Source organism: Anguilla anguilla, chromosome 1 (assembly GCF_013347855.1).
Source record: "Anguilla anguilla isolate fAngAng1 chromosome 1, fAngAng1.pri, whole genome shotgun sequence".
Classification (NCBI taxonomy): domain Eukaryota; kingdom Metazoa; phylum Chordata; class Actinopteri; order Anguilliformes; family Anguillidae; genus Anguilla; species Anguilla anguilla.
Window position 1 is genome coordinate 1,634,554 of NC_049201.1, and position 17,500 is coordinate 1,652,053.

Below are 17,500 nucleotides of genomic sequence, written 5' to 3' on the forward strand. Positions count from 1 at the left end.
ATTTCTATCCTTAAGAGATAGTGGCTCAGCCTTGATGCAAGCCTCGCATGCATCCTTTCCTGGGACCCGATATGTTTGGATGAAGTGCATCAAGTGTTTTTCCACAGCGTGGACTTCCGATCTGACCCAGCTCTTCCTTTTCTTCTGCACTTCTTTACCTAAGTAAAGATATTTAAGTTATTTGAAAGAAAACAACTCAAATCAAAAATATGTCTTGTAAATCGAGACATTACCTTTAGAAGGGGGCCTCACTTCTCTCCCCTTTTCTGCTTGGCGTTGAGACTGTTCCGCTGTTTGCAGAAGACACCCTGTAGTCTGGTCCTGAGATGCTACCATTGTGAGAAAGTGTTTGGTAAAGAGTAAGGTGAAGATACTCCACACTACTAACATATAAGGATATTATATTTTCATCAGTGGGCTAGCTGAAAGCTAGCGCACTCATTCTTACCATTTCTTATTAGTGAGCTCGCTGAAAGTTATTCTTGCTGCTACTTATTCTTCCTCTACTTATTCCCAAATTTTGGTATCCAACTACTTCCACATACTTTGAACTAGGAACTCTGTTTAAATTTCAGACTGTGTAGCTGCTTCAGGGCATGTGCTTGTTCTTAAAATTTTTAATTATTGTAAATATACAAAAGATATTTAACTTTTAATGCGCAAATCTTACCCATAGAAATGAATGGTGGAATGTTCGGGTGAACTACATTGGACTGTTGCATCAACAGCTGATTTCACAATTCACTCAGTCTCATCTACCTCCGTAATATTCATAACTTAGTTATTACACTATCACTTATTAGCTGTCTCTGAAACTGCATACTTCATTATTTCAACTAGGCATAGCTTGTACACAGCCATTCCGGAGTCCAAATCAGAGTATGGTAGCATGGGGCATGCATGAACTACTCAGATTCATACATCGTTTGGCCAAAATTTCCCTTTTGAGAAAACGGCCATTGGCAATTTCCACTGTAATTACAGACACCTGCTTGGTCCTTAACATATGAAGTGACAAGTGTCTTGAGCTATAACATCATTCATATTCTTATTCATATTCTTGTATGTACTGGAAGTATAACTGGAGTGAAAATATGATTGTAAACCCCTTTGTGTGATATAAAAAGGCAATATGATCAAATTGAAGTTCCTAGCCATACCTGGCTAAATGCTGCTCATGTTCCTGTCCATACTAGACAACATATAGCAAACTACTTAGCTATACTGTTAACTATAATGCTAGGTAGTGACCTAACATTATTCCTCTGGTTCACTTACCAACTAGAATGGGAATATTATGAACATTGTCCCAACAGTTACAGGGAAGGTTGAAGATTATGAATAAAATGTAGCTAATGCATCTCAGTACTGTTCAAAACTGTCCGTGCTCCATACTTGTATACTCTAAAGCACATACTCTGAAGCATGCACTGGAGTGTGCCCTCGAGAGCATGGGAGTACAAAGCATAGAAGCAGTGCCTGAAATGGTCTGGTACTCACCGGTACTGAGTACCGGCACTTCTGATTTGTGTCGACATGAGTACCCTTACTTCTTATTGTGTATTACAATACTCTTGCCACGGCATTACACCTCATGTCATGCAACTGCTGAATTAGGGTACACACACTATATAACTGAAGCAAGCTCCGCTATATTCACCGCCTCCCAGGCAGCCAGTTCCCACCACGTAAAAGTGCTTTTGAGTTTGCTTACAATGAGCAGTAAAACTTTTTAAACACGACTACGCTGCAAACTATCACACTGGTCACAATCACAACTGGCATCTAAGTATATGCAGCCACATATTCATCACTTTAAAATATGTAGCCTATGGCAAAATATTCTATTTGGTAGGCTAATGGCCTACATACTATAATATGAATATAGAGGCTATACATATCACGGATGTATTAATTGAATATTCAAACCTCAGCTGGAGTTCAATTGTCGACAGCAACACGCAGCAGCGCCTACGTTCATTTTGGCATTCATAACAAATTATAGGTTAAGAGTTGTCTACTCTAAGTAGGCTTATTCAGCCACGATGTCTGTTTATTTGAATTTATAAGAATTTGTTAGTGTGCGTTGTTTTTATGCATTTTATTTTTTAAACGTCCCCCCGGTTTTTCCACAAATCGCACTCTGCATGTTCTAATAACAGTTGTCCGAGACAGATTTACTATGCTGCACCGCAAGCACACGGTCACTCGAACTTGCGTACACGAGCTGAGACTTGACGTGACATTTGATCGTAGCCTCCGCTCACGTCCAAATTGATAAATGCCCGGCTTTGCGTGGAAATGACCGTACACCCAGTTTTCTGCCGTACGTTCGTTTGATAAACGAGGGCCAGTAACACTCTAGCAATCACCTAACACCGTAGCACTGCCATAGCAACCACTTAGAAACACCCCAGCAACCACCCAGCTACTGTACACCACTGCAACCACCTAATACTGTGTCAATGCCTAGCAACCCCCCAGAAACTACTTAGAAAGTAGTATTTACCAACTAGTAGTGCTCTAGTATCAGGATATTCTTTGATTTAAAAGATATTTATATTTTTGCATTTATATGTAATTGGAAAAAAATCTTTGTTGGTATGATAATGAATGTTTCAGCTAGCCCACACACATTCTTCAGGAAATTTACTTTTCTAGTTATACCTGTTACTTCCGTTTCGGGGGACTCGCATTCTTCCTCATCAGCTGACATATCACTCTGTACCTGTATTTGTTCTAAGAGGAACAAAACATAAATAAATCAGCGGAATCCAACTATGGAAGATGTTAAACAATAAAAAAACAGCTGTGGAAAAGGACTGTCTGACATACCTTCTGGATCAATGTGGATCTGGTCCAAGTTTTTCCCTTTGAATTCTGCCAATCGGCCTTGCTCGAGAGCCATCAGAATTTTACTGATTTTTGCAAGTTGAAGAGTGCCTTCCGGAAGACGGTAATATTGCCTATGCACACGAATATCATGACCTAAAAAATCTGCTAACTGGTCCAATTCGGTGTCGTTCAGATTGAGAACTTTGGATACAGTAGCAACATGTTTTCGCAACTTTGTGGAAGTCAGGGTGCTTGGATTTTTTAGACCACAAGCATGAACTAGTTGACGAATGCAATCAGAGCCTCTGTAATGGCTCAAAGCAGATGGCCGAGCAAACATGTAGCCATTCTCACTCGGCACTCCATTTGCATCTCTTTTTTCAACCATTAGTTCGAGAGCCTTCTGCATTTGAGGAGTAAGCAAAACTGGAACCTTGCGTCCTCTTTTGCCTCTTATTTCTAATCTTGTGAAATGGCGGCACACTTTCTGTTCCAATTCCGAAAGTGCTAAATCAATGTCTTCATGAGGGCCTGATTGATCTCTGGAGGTAAAAGCAGTCACTGGCATTTTTGAGACCTCGCCTTCCCTACGTCGATTAAATAAGATGATTTGTGCAAGAGTCACTCGCACAAGGTTTGACCAGCTCTTTGTACTGGGCTCAGCTGACAAAGCACCGTAGTACTCCTGCTGCTTTTCATCTAGATAGGAGTGCAGTGTTCTTACATCTTCAGTGAAAGGCAAGAGCTGGGGCATATTCCACTTTGATTCTCGCAGTGACTTTAAAGCTGATGCTGAGATTATCTCATTCCATCTTGTGTCATAGATCTGTCTGAAGCCAGATGCATTTTTGGCAATGTCGACCTTTCCTTCGATCATTGCCTGACACTCTATCAGACGAGAGATCTTTTGCAAGCTATGTCCCAGTTTTAATGCAAGTGATGGAGTTCTAAATGAACCAGTTTCACTGTCATATCCAGCTGTGTGTTGCACTGCCTTTACTGTATGCAAAAAATTTGCTGGCATGACCAAATCCTCAATACTCTTCAGGGGAGTATTTTCACTGGCATTTATTAAGAGTCGTCCAAGTTCTCTTAATTTCTGACGGATGTACTCGTGTTTCCCTGCATCTGACCCATGCCGGTTATAGAGGTGCTCTCCAAAATGAATGATGCATCTATCACTTTTTATTGCCAAAGAAATCTTATCTGTATTCATGCAACAAATAAGCTTCCATAGACCTTGGCTGACACCAGAGGGTATAGGTTCAGCAAAAGCAAAGAGGGCTTGGATACGGTTTTTACCAGGTTTGGGTTTGTCCTCTTTTGGTTTCAGATGACAATTCTGTGCATGTCGCCACATGTACTTCTTGGAAAAAAGCCCCTGGCAGTACGCACAATGCATGAAGTCTTTGCCATGTGCATCTTTTTGTGGTTGTTTGCCCGGGACTAGCTCTCCACTGCCCGTCTTTATTACAGATACATTGTGAGCAAAGTTGCCCTTATTACGAAGAAGCTCCAAATGTATTTTTCTTCCTTTGGAGCCCTTTGGAAAGACCAATGCCTTTGCAACCTCAGGCTCATTACTGTGGACTTGCTCAAGATGTCTGGCTATCTTAGAGACAGGCTTTTCGCAGAACAGGCAAAACTGTTTCTTCATGTATCCCCTTGACCCATCCTCTTTCTTTTTTATGGCTTTAATGGACACAGTATCTCTCTCTTTGTCTTCAGTAGTAGTACTGTCCGGTAAGGGGGGACTCTCTTGCTGCTGTACTGAATCATGTTGTTCAGCATTAACAGGGGTCTTTGGTGGTAGTTCAATGAGTACGGTTTCGTCACTGTTACTACTTTCTTCACAGGAGTCTGGGATGTAATTTTCCTCGCTGTCTGCGCTTGAGTCATAGTATTCAGAGAAGTCAGATTCAGCAAGAATTCTCTCATTTAACTGAAAAGGAAAAAATGACATTTTTTTAGAAAAAGCATTACTTCTGTTATGACAACTATTTTTAAAGAGGAGGTGTAGTACTCCTCTAATACGACTAGCTCAAACTCTATGTACGTTCGTAATTAGCTAACAGCAATCCTGGTAATCTTTAAAACACGCGTGCATTAATTACACTGTACAGCGTTTAGCCGCTTGTATTAGCTAATTTTAGCTAGAGGGTCAGCTGATAATGTTTACGTTAACGTTACATATTTGCGGGAGTGGGATAAATCTTGCGCTACTGTTGATGTCCAGAGTGATGGAGACACTGAAAAACGTGAGTTTGTTTTATTTTCTGCGTTGCGTGTAGTTTTAAAAGAGGATCACAAGAAAAGTGCTTACCTCTCTGCACCCTGCACAAGGCTACTTTATTTTAGCACATCCTGAACGGCAGGTCTAATTATTATTGCGTTAGGCTATTTGCAATAATGCAACTTCAAGCCAATGTTCCAATGCATTTGAATAGGCTACACCTATTTTTTTTCAGCCTGTTAATAAATATCATTGGTGAATTCACAATTCGTTTTAACTTCTTGAATTCATATTTCTTTAGGCTACATGTTAATTAAAAACAGAAATCTTCATAGACAACCAGTAGCCTAACGTCACAGTAATTCTCTTGATCCTTATTGATAAGGTGTTGACAGGGGCGTCATGCAAACCAAATTTGCAGGTGGGCACCATTTTCAGACATGTTCCTATATGTGTATGTTTTATGTCTTGTGTGTTGTTTTGAATCAATAAACTAAATTAAGTTGGTATTGTAAATGGTGCAAGTGTCTTGCTTCATTTAAGCCATTTTTCAAGTATCTGTGATGCTCACACCTGGAGTTATAAAGCCTCAAATTAGAACACCGCACTGGACTTAGCTTGAGAGTCTGCACAAAAGTAAAATTTAAAGAACATTAACATATGCATATGTGTATTTTTATACAATGTGTGTATATTTTCATAATGTAGGTATAAATAAAGTACTGCGAATAAATAATGTGCTTATTGCGCAAATTTGAAATTTTGCTATGTAAAATCATTGCAATGTTTAACTGAAATGACAAGAGCAGAAAACCCAGCCTGAACGACATAGCTAATATCACTCAGTGAAAACGCAGGCCATTCACAATAGTGTTTTATACTTTTTAATAAAAAAAAGAAAACGCTTCTAATTTGCGCAAAACGTCAATGGAAACCTGCCTAGTGTAACATTTAGCTACCCAGCTAGCTAGTTAACGTCAGCCAGAAAATAGTTTGCTCAAAATACGCGACATGGGAATTGAATATGCTGTGCTGTAGTGGTGTTTGTGGCTAGCAAGTACTGACGGAAAGTGTAATCGGTAGGCTACAGGAAAAATTACAAACTGGAAAACGAGTTGTCTCTGGCCATGCCGTTATAACTAAGGATGAGAGACCTTGCTGGCTAACATAAGTTCATAAAGCAGTTTCACAATATCGGTGCTAGCATTATGATTAAATAGCTAGCCAACAGTGGCATAGCCAACCATGTAAAGTAGAACAAAGTCGGCAGTAACCTTACCTTTTAGCGTATGATTACACTCAACCTGTTTCTGATTACTTTTCCTGATTAACAATCAAAGAATTGCTTTGCCCAATAAGTAAAATTATTACCTCTTTATTTTGAGATAGCAGTATCGCTCACGTCAACACGTGCAAAATGCTCCTATCCTGATGACGTAAAATTTGAATATTTATTGAAAAGATCCTGACCACAAAACTAGATTTTCCAAAAAGACGGAGTTAGGGGAGGGGATTAAGAGGCACGACGCTCATTTCAGCTAAACCTAGGGCTGTTTACACTGACTGCAGCCTTAACAATGTAGGCAGGTTATTGATTGATCGATTGAATAATTGATTTATACATTTTTACAAAATATTGGGTGGGCACGTGCCCACCTAATTTGATTGGCATGACGCCACTGGGTGTTGAGATGTTTCATGATGAAAGGCTTCTTGGCATATTGGAAGCTGATGGTTGCAGCTAATTTGCATCTAATTATTACTTGCATGTTTGGGAAATGTTTCAGAGGGGACGTTTCATGTCTGAAGTCCTTAAGTTATGCTTTGTAACTATTGGCCCTCTTACAAAAGGACCCACCTCGACATCTCAGTTTACTGTTTTTCACTCAATCAATGGTGCTTCTTGAATGTCATCAGTCAGGTAGTAGCAATACCAATAGTACTTAGCTTTAGCTTTATATTAAATAAATAAATGTAAAAAACAACCGAGACAAACCATTATTCTGACGTCACAGTGAAAAAGACGAACTTGTTAATTTTTCTAGCAAATACTGATCAATTTCATATTTGAATGCCGAGCCACATCTTATCGAAGGTAAAAAGCAAATTACTGAGTGCTTCACCTCCCCGTTAACATTTAAAGAGCTACATTACATTAAATGCTGTAACTAAGGCAAATTATTCCATGCGCTAATACATTTAACACCTTTGACCATGCCATTTAAAAGACCAGGCACTATAATATTTTCAGAACTATACTGTATAGATGACAAGTTATATGCAACTCAAATGCAACTTAGCAGGGGGAAAAATCCCAAGGAAGGACAGTTATGGCTCTTCAGAAACAATAAAACTATGTGCAAGTTCACTTTATTATGTCATCTATGGATGACAGTAGCATGTGGCTTACCAGTAGACTTTTAGTTCTCCTCAGAACTGGCACATCTGAATTTCTCTGATGACGAATCTTAGAGACTATTGTTCTGGTGTCAATTGTGGAATCTGATCCACTGTTTCTGCTCTCTTCCTATAAAAAGACATGGAATTGTAAACTGGACAATCATACTAAATCATACTGAAACTAAAGTTTCCAAAGCAATACAATTTTACTGTACCCTTGAATCATCTGAAGATTCTCTCTCATCTTCAGAGTCTGGTTTCTCTTCAGCCAGTGCAGAATCAGGTGCCCCCTAAAACAGAAATGACATCTCTGGCTCACTGATTTAACATTTGTCCGAAGAGGATTATTTGAGGTGCCACAAATGCGTTTGGTGTTTATGCGTTTGGCAAGTTCAGTTTCCTCTAAAGTAAAGTTAGAGTAGAGTTAAGCTTTTGATTTTATTGGCCATAATGACACCAAACCCCCACCACATGGACATGTATTCTTAAGCCATCCTCTTTTACAACTGTGCCGCTGGTGTGCTTTGACTCCATGTCATGATATTACAAGTAATGAATTGGACATGCCATAATTTGCCTCATGAGTTAGGGACTATGTTATCGCATTCAACCTTGAACATGACAATAGGGCCTTAAATCTTTAAATCCCAACAAAATCCATGAGAGGAGTTGGTTTGTCACGTTCTTTGTAGACAATGAGGCTGTAACAATTTCAGATTTCAGGTGCCAGTACTCAAAACAAAACAAAACTTTTTGTTCGAAATGACCTGTTTTGAACAAGAGATGAACAAAAACATGCAGTGTTTTGAGTTCGTATGGCGTGGTGTGTGTATGCCCAGTGTGAACTGTTTGCAAGTAGTTCACAAGTTCACAGACATCCCCTTCTGCAATTCGTCCATCCAAATCGCATGCTTGGTTGTGTCGTGGTTTTTGACTGGTTTTTATTTGTAGGATATCTAAAAAATAGAAGCCATTATGTAATATTTTATAGGCATAAGGGCCCATGTACCTACAAGATATATTCTCCAAATAGACGGTTGTTAGTGGAAATATTAGACCAAATCATGCAGTGCATAAAAATGTGTTGTGGTTGATTCTGTTTCAATCATGGCATGTCTGTTCATTGACAATTCTGTAAATTTGAGGGGTCACAAATAGTAAGGACAGCATTTTGAGCAGTTCAGTTATCCAGACGAGCATCTCTGTGAATTCCACGGTTTTTCCAGGGAGGGAATAATCTACATTTGCAATTTGTCGCAAATGACAAGCACAGCAGTCAGTCAGTCCATTAGTGTAGTAAAAACTGTGCATTGGGTTGCATTTTTTGGCAATTGACACATTTTTAAACACCACTGGGGATGCCAAGAGCCTCAGCAAAGGCACAATGTGCATAAAGTGTGCTTTGCCATGCTTGTCTAATACATACCAAGGAAGGTTTTTACAGAATGGCAGCTACCCTATTTAATAGGTTAAGAAATTTAAATTTAAGGTTCAAAGCGGAGTACAGTCTCTTATTTCCTCATTCTTTTGGGGTTGCAAATTAAGCTGATTTATGCAACTGTCTTATATTTTGTATAGGTGTCTACTTATTTATTCATTAAAGCATGATTACTCAATTAAGCATGCTTCAATCTGGGGAAAATACAAGATCTTCACCCGATACATTTTTTTATCCTAGTCCTGACTTCTAGGCTCTTTCCTATGCAGTCACCCCCTACCACTGTGATCTATCAAAAGAAATAAGTGTTAATAAAAGCAATAATAGCCAGCTACATTGAGATGTTAACACTTACAGGAGGTGTTATAATTATTGTTTTTCAGCAGCGACATGGTTCCTAACTAGCGACGTTTTCGGAGGAGAGGCTTGGAGCATCGCACGATGCCACTGTGACATAATGGCAACCAGCAAACCAAGTTTGTTTTAATGGAACACTAGGAACAGTTACCCACAGTGAGTCATCACTAACTAGGGCGACAGAAAACAGTCAACATGCTGGCAAGCTAAACTATGAAAAAATTGGCTAGCCCATTATCTCTCACCAATGCTCATTGATGACAAATACCTAGGAGAATAGTCAGAAAGTTTCACTTATGCCTACCCCATAGTAGGTGTAGCATTTACACTCAGACGTAGCGTTACGCCCAGTTGGTGCAACAGGTGTATTTTTTACGTCTGACTTTCTACTGCACACATTCTACACTGAACGTACTGTTAAGAGCAGCCGTACGTGTAGAGATGGTGCAGCCCTAGATTCCCAGCTTTTCTTAAAGGGTATTTTTATACACTTCAGTTTCCCCACTTTTTTTGTACACATCTTCCCCAGCATTTCAGAGCACCATAATGTTTGGGACAAATGGCTTCATATGTTTCTGATTAGTCAGGGGTCTATTGCTTCCTTAGTGCTGGTATAAGAGCTTTCATTATCTAGACTTGATTCTAGGCTTTTGGTAGCCTTTGGAGTCTTATTGCCATTTGTCAACATGAGGACTAAATGGTACATGGTAAATGGATTTATATAGCGCTTCTATCCAAAGCATTTTACAATTTATGCCTTGCATTCACCCATTCACACGCCAACGGTGAAAGGCTGCCATGCAAGCTCATTGGGAGCAATTTGGTGTCTTGCTCAGGGACACTTCGACACGCCCAGGGCGGGGGATTGAACCACCAACCCTCCGACTGCCAGACAACCGCTCTTACATCCTGAGCTAATCGCCCCCTGAGTTGTGCCAATAAAAATCAAGGAAGCCATCAAAATATCAACTAATAAATCAATCAAATTAATATCATCATTTTAACTACGTTAACTTATTTGATGAGTAATTAAGAAATAGGGATATACACAGTTTGCGCGTGTGTGATATTTTATTTAAAACGCTATTCTACAACTATGGACTCCTGAATTAATGAAAACTAGTGAAAGTGCATTTCTTGTCACTTGTTTGGTAGATTATGAGGTTTTCTTCCTACACTTGTGACCCAGCACAGTGACAATATAACAATCCTGACCTAGCACTATCTAGCCTACTTGCACACTACTGTAGCTAAATACTTGACAACCCCATGTATCCAACAGTGAGGCTGCTATTGTTGCTGAGGGGGATGGCAGAACTACGAGAAAATGATGTCATATTTGACAAAATATAGGTCCCATCCAGGCATGACTGCACGCTCCCCTGCGAAATAATTTGCACTAACCATTCTTTGGAAGGAAGGCTTGTTTAAAAAAATGGGAGGGATACAGGCACCCTGACCAGATGGGTGGCACATACTTGGCTTTGTGTTGCTCAGGGATATGGAAGGGTTACAGCCCGCAGGGTTATATAGTATTGTTCACTGAGTGGCTCCTGCAGGTCTGGGCACCTGTGACTAAAGGTCATAAGCATGTGTATGAATGGGTCTCCTCAGCCCCTGCTCTGCATGTTGGTGGTTTGCGGCTGTGGTGTGAAAAGAATTGGCTGGCTAGCAAGCTTGTGTTTCAGAGGAGAACCGTGGATTGCCTTCACTCTCCTCAGCTAGCATCAGAGCCATATATGAGCATGCTTGTACACTGTTTGCAGAGGTTGTAGAGGTATTGGGGATAAATCCCAATTAAAAAAAAAAAAATTAGCCAACCCGAAGTCTTTAGTTGGGAATGACAATCTTTTCCTGGAAGTGCAACTGAAATTAAAATCAAGTGAATACCAAAGAATACCATTCAGAGGAATTACTGAATTAATAAACTTCTATTAACACTTACAAACACACTGTTGGTTCTGACCAATGCTGGTGCTTCCTCAACCATAGGCCTGGTTCCCTGACACTCAACCTGAGACAATAAATACCTATATAAATAAACTGCTGATATGTGACAAACCTATCATTTAGTAAACTCTGTAAAAGCTCAACTACAAAAGTGAGTACCAAAAATTGATATCGATATGCACACTCTGCATGATGTTTCCTCAGAGTCTGCATACGTGCTTGAAATCTCTGTAGACCCTGGGTGGAGAGAAGCAGAGTATAAAAACCTCTCCCCCTTCCCCTAAGCCCTCTCTCACTTCCCCTTGCCTCTCTCTCTCCTAGCCCATCTCCCCCACTTCCCCTCGCCACATGATTATGGATCCAACTAAAGTGCACTTTCACCTCCTGAACCATTGTATTTGTTACTAGAATGAAGTAGGCATGAAGCGGCAGTAACATTTGTTTTGGAGTCATGCTTCAAGTATTATAACTACAGTGTAGTCTGCTCTGTGCCCTGTGTGTGGTTTCGGCTACTACTGGTGGTGATGAAACAGTTGAAAAGCAAAAGGTAGCCCTAGTTTTCAAACACAACCCAGGTTTTAATGTCGGTCTTTAACTGTATTTGAGAGTCTCCCCTGCATAACAAAAAAGAAAGAAAACAATCCTACATTCAAAAATATGGAAGTCATTTGACGGCTATTAAAAGGGAGGTTAAAATACTTTTTTTATTTAAAGCACATAGCACTAACTTCTAATTTTGCACTCACAATCAATTCCTAGGTTGCACCTCTCGATTTATAAATTACTGTAGTGTTGCCTTTTTTGTAACACACTTGTAATCTTCATAAAATTCCATAACAAGTCCCTGCTCCCCATAATACTGCATGTTCTTTTGCCATTTAATTCTGATTAAATGTGTCAATTGACATTCAATCACTCTGGCTGTTTAAACAACCATGAACGCTCAAAAAACTTTGCCCAAACATTGCCCAAACCTGGCTTTCATCAGGCCTAAATTAGCTTCAACTCTCAAACCACAATCTAGCTTTGCAATACTGATCCAGGCTATGTAACCCACCTAATTGAAGCCAGGCTTATTTTAGTCCCCTTATGGGTCCCCACGAGATTCACCAAGAGAGTGTGTATGACACATTTCATTTTCAAGCTTCTTGCAATCAGTGAGGTAGCTGGTCACACAAGGTTTCTGGTTTACCGTCACGGGGACCTGGTAAAGTGGCACATTCTCAATTAACTGCTGAACCATTTTCTTCTATGTAGACATGTAACTGTACGATTAGACATCTTAAACATTAAAAAATAAATAGCCATCACCGTTTAAATATTCAAATAAGGCTATAACCTAGTCTTCGAATGGATAAATAGGTGGTTACAGGATGCACTTCAGAAGCGGTTCATTTTGCAATGCTGTGACTAAACAAAACAATGTTTGATTCTCACATTACCTGTAAATCACAGGATGACACCTTGTTCTTAGCTTCACATGAAGTCACGGCGTCCTTCAGCTTGCCATGTAGAACTGCGCCAGAGTCACAGATCTCATCTACATCCAACATATCAGCAACAAGCGTAGCCTCACCAGTTATCTGCAAATATTTCATTAAAAAAGTCAGTACAAAGTGCACACACTTAACTTCAGCCACTTTCCGTGGAATTGACATTGATAAACCACAACACACCCGCCTTTACATTTTACCACCAAAGCTTACCTGGTCAATCAATGGTGGGCTACAGCTGGAGGCCATTTCAGTGTCCACAGTGTCTGTTCCAGTAGGTATGGTCACAGCAGTGACCTGCACAGATTATTTAACATCACATATACAGATAATATGCTTAAAATAATGTATTTTCTTAGACAGCTTCGTGAAATACCCCCCAGGTCCCCAAATATGTGTGTAGGTGGTAACAGGATGCACTTTGAAGCAGTTCAGTTTACAGTGCTGAGACAAAACAAAACAATGTATGATTCTCACATTACCATTAAATCACAGGATGACACCTTGTGCTTGGCATCATGAGAAGTCAAGGAGTCCTTCAGCTTGCCATGTAGAACTGCACCAGAGTCACAGAACTCATCTTCGTCCAAAACATCATCAACAAGCGTAGCTTCACCAGTCATCTGCAAATATTTAGTAAAACCAGTCAATACCAGGTGGAAATATGCCCAGAGAACTGCAATGGTAAAATAAGTTTTTATTTTGATGACACAATTCAAACAATAACTAGGCTTAACAATAATAAATTATAAAAGAAAAAGCAACATTATATGTATAATGATATAAAAACAAAAAATAACTATTCACATAACTAAGTATTTTTGCCAAAAACTGAATTAGTCTACAAGCTATTGAACCAAGGGACAAACAGCCTACAAAAAGTGACACAAATCGCAATGTAACAAACACAGTTTGAAAATAACTGTAGGTTTTGTATTGTCTGTAAAACATTGGTTATATTCCAATAGTTATAATAGCAAATATAGCGGCATATAAACAACAAGTAACATTCGTATTTCATTTCACTAACAGTAAAAACAACACACATCGTCCAGCAATGGCATCCAGTCCATGAAAATAAAAATCCTCAACCCCAGAAAGTGCATGTTTAGTTTCACCAACATTTTCTGGAGGCATGTTACCGAAGTACTGCACTCGAGTGGAGTGCTCTCTATGGCCCTCACTTATCAAAAGAACGTAGAAACTTGTGCAGATCCGACTGCATATATCATCTTACGCTAGGGTTCAGGTGTGATTCATGAAACTTCCGTATCTCGCCTATTACAACGTAAGAATAATCGGACGTTGATAAATGAGGCGGCAGAAAACTATCGTCATTTAAATACCGCGCCCCTATATATTCTCAGTTTAGAGGCCTCACTCCTAGAGTTTACGACATGGAGATGCGTAATACGGCCAAGAGGAGAAACTTTTTCCCCGTGACGCGGACACCACACAGACAGACAACCAATCACACACAACCAGTCGAAACAGACCAGTCACACACAACCAGCAGAAACAGACACGAATTTGCATATGTACAGCGAGCCGGTCATAATTGTGAAATAAACTTCGGTAACCGGCTCGCTGTAGCCTACATGATCCCGCTTATTACACGACTACTTACTAAATAAATCAATAATTTGAAACAAAATATTGATTTAAAAATAGCCTATTTCGTTAGATTCGAACTTTGCAATGGTCTGTTTTTTATGACACCCCTAATTGACTGATCAGAATCGATTATTTAACAAAGCCGTGTAATAAACAAATTAATTATATTTGGCAGGCTGAAAAGTGGCATCAAAGGACATCAGAAAAATGCAGTGTGGAAAGAAATCTATTATCAAACCAGAACGTGCACTTTTCGCCACATACATATCGTAACTAATGTAATTAGCCTATATACATTTTATAAAATCAGTTAGGCTATGTAACACAACGAACAATTGTAAAATTATATTGTTCATTCCCCTATATAAATGTATTGTATTGAGCTCGGGAAATAACAGGCGAAAAAGTCTGGGATTCCAAAACAACCGAAGCAAGCTCCGCTTTATTTTCCGCCTAGCTCCCAGGCAGTCAGTTACCACCACCACGTAAAGGTGCTTTTGAGTTCTTACAATAATGAGCAGTAAATCTTTTTAAACATGACTACGCTGCAGACTATCACACTGGTCCGATCACATACTAACTCTCTGTAGGCGACCCTGCATGATCTATACAACAGGTGTCCGAGACAGATTTACTATGCTGCACCACAAGCACACGGTGACTCGAACTTGCGTACACGAGCTGAGACTTGACGTGACATTTGATCGTAGCCTCCGCTCACGTCCAAATTGATAAATGCCGAGCTTTGCGTGGAAATGACCGTACACCCAGTTTTCTGCCGTACGTTCGTTTGATAAGTGAGGACCTATGTGTTTTCAGCAGGTACTACTGCTGGTGACGAAACAGCCAAAATGTAGCTAAATGTACACATGGTTTTCAAATGCAATTCTGGTTTTACTGTTGGTCAGTTCGATATATTTGAGACTGGCAAGTCACTGCTGCTAGAAAACATTTCCCAAGAATGAGAAATCACAAGTCGGCACTTTAACTCCTTGAACCCAGATGATGCCAATTGGCATCATAAAGCACTCCCTTTAATCTCCGTCGAATAACACTCTTATTCCTGAATGTAGGACCGTTTTTTTTGTTATACCATTATCTTAATAGTTAACTACATAAGTCAATGCTGATGTCAGAAACAACTGCAATGTTCATTGTGATTTTAAGTCCATTATGGTTTTTCTCTCTGTAATATTCGATTGGTTTTTAGTCCCCTTATGGGTCCCCACGAGATTCACCAAGAGAGTGTGTATGACACATTTCATTGTCAAGCTTCTTGCAATCAGTGAGGTAGTTGGTCACACAAGGTTTCTGGTTTACCATCACGGGGACCTGGTGAAGTGGCACATTCTCAATTAACTGCTGAACCATTTTCTTCTATGTAGACATATAACTGTACGATTAGACATTAAAAAATAAACAAATAGCCATCACCGTTTAACAATTTGAATAATAAGGCTATAACCTAGTCTTCAAATGGATACACAGGTGGTTACAGGATGCACTTCAGAAGCGGTTCATTTTGCAATGCTGTGACTAAACAAAACAATGTTTGATTCTCACATTACCTGTAAATCACAGGATGACACCTTGTTCTTAGCTTCACATGAAGTCACGGCGTCCTTCAGCTTGCCATGTAGAACTGCGCCAGAGTCACAGATCTCATCTTCATCCAACATATCAGCAACAAGCGTAGCCTCACCAGTTATCTGCAAATATTTCATTAAAAAAAGTCAGTACAAAGTGCACACACTTAACTTCAGTCACTTTCCGTGGAATTGACATTAATAAACCACAACACACCTGCCTTTACATTTTACCACCAAAGCTTACCTGGTGAATCAGAAGTGGGCTACAGCTGGAGGCCATTTCAGTGTCTACAGTGTCTGTTCCAGTAGGGATGGCCACAGCAGTGACCTGCAAAAATTATTTAACATCACACATACAGATAAAGTGCTTAAATTAATATTTAATGGAGAATACAGTGACTTCAAGTTTTCTCTCTCCAAAACCAGTCAACAAAAGAAACAGACTTTAAACCTTGACCATGACATTATACTGCCAAATCATTTGATATCAATATACCTACATCCTGTAATCATCTACATATCACATTACCAACTGTCAACTTCAGTCACTATCTTTGATAAACCACAACACACCCTCCTTTCTATTTCACCAACAGAACTTACCTGGTCAATCAGATGTGAACTTGAGCTAGAGGCCATTCCAGTGTCCACAGTGTCTGTTCCAGTATGTCTGGCCACAGCAGTAACCTGCACAGATTGCTTAACATAACTTATGCAGATAATGTGCTTAAAATAATGTATTTCATAGGGAATACCACTGAATACAAACCTTTTCTCTCCAAGGCCAATCATTGTTTCCATAATTGTAGGTAATTTCTTCCCCAGTGCTGATGTTTTTGAGGGCAAATATGCAAAGATGTGGCTTTCCGTCAACGATGATTCGTTTTATTTTACAATTAGGACTTTTACAGTCATCATTTATGAGCCTTCCCAGGGATCCATCCTCCAAACTTGCGTCAATGCTTCCAATGTTGTACAGAAAGGGCAATTCAGTGCTATGTCATTTGCATTAATAACTTCTTTAAAAAGAATCAATCACACAGAATGTAATATTTTAAATATTCTACAGATACAGCTTTACTTCCTGCTGCGTGTCATTTTATAACTTGCAAGTTCTAGGTTTCCTACCTTGAAATTGCACTGCAGGTTAACATAGGCAATAGGAGAAAAAAAAAACATGTAGAAATACCTGCAACTAGCCACTATGACAATGAAATAAATTATTTACTCAAAAGTACTCTTATATTTAAATGAGTAATATTAAAAAAACAGCATTACAAGTCATTTTATAATGTACAGTATTACAGTAACAAGATCAAGGTCAACATTTTGAAATAAGGTGAAATATGACTGGTAGACTAAAATTCATAGTCACTGCAGAAATAGTATTTATGTAACTGTTAATAATCAAGCTGACTTACCACCAAGTTTTCCCATGCCATAAAAAGTCATACATAAAAACAGTGCAGGAACTGTGATAAATTCTCCTTCTCCTCTGAGCTTCAGCAGGATCAATTAACTGCCCTTTGTACTCCACCACAAAATCCCCTTTTGAAAACGGAGCAAGGGCAAATACACCCCGTCCTATACC

The 17,500-nt window shown here is 39.4% G+C and overlaps 1 protein-coding gene and 2 long non-coding RNA genes across 3 annotated transcripts in view; all 3 read right to left on the reverse strand.

The window, feature by feature from the left end:
• The window catches only part of LOC118214477, a 3,070-nt gene extending 113 nt beyond the window's left edge, over window positions 1-2,957 (reverse strand). Inside the window, exons 1-4 of the long non-coding RNA XR_004762626.1 lie at window positions 2,836-2,957; window positions 2,668-2,739; window positions 234-329; window positions 1-158 (exon numbers count right to left, since the gene is read on the reverse strand). The exon at window positions 1-158 is cut by the window's left edge and continues 113 nt beyond it. This is a non-coding gene — a long non-coding RNA (uncharacterized LOC118214477). The remainder of the gene's footprint in view (window positions 159-233; window positions 330-2,667; window positions 2,740-2,835) is intronic.
• A 1,602-nt stretch (window positions 2,958-4,559) lies between these two features.
• On the reverse strand, window positions 4,560-13,329 carry LOC118235061. Its single transcript, XM_035432036.1, has 7 exons — window positions 13,189-13,329; window positions 12,920-13,003; window positions 12,656-12,796; window positions 7,684-7,758; window positions 7,479-7,595; window positions 4,661-4,777; window positions 4,560-4,571 (listed from the first exon to the last, which is right to left on the reverse strand). Exons 1-7 carry the CDS (start codon window positions 13,327-13,329, stop codon window positions 4,560-4,562), a joined length of 687 nt encoding a protein of 228 aa, XP_035287927.1.
• Window positions 13,330-15,888: 2,559 nt separating this feature from the next.
• Window positions 15,889-16,727, reverse strand: LOC118214484. Its single transcript, XR_004762628.1, has 4 exons — window positions 16,679-16,727; window positions 16,513-16,596; window positions 16,154-16,237; window positions 15,889-16,029 (listed from the first exon to the last, which is right to left on the reverse strand). It is a non-coding gene; the product is annotated as an uncharacterized LOC118214484 (long non-coding RNA).
• Between the last annotated feature and the right edge of the window lie 773 nt (window positions 16,728-17,500).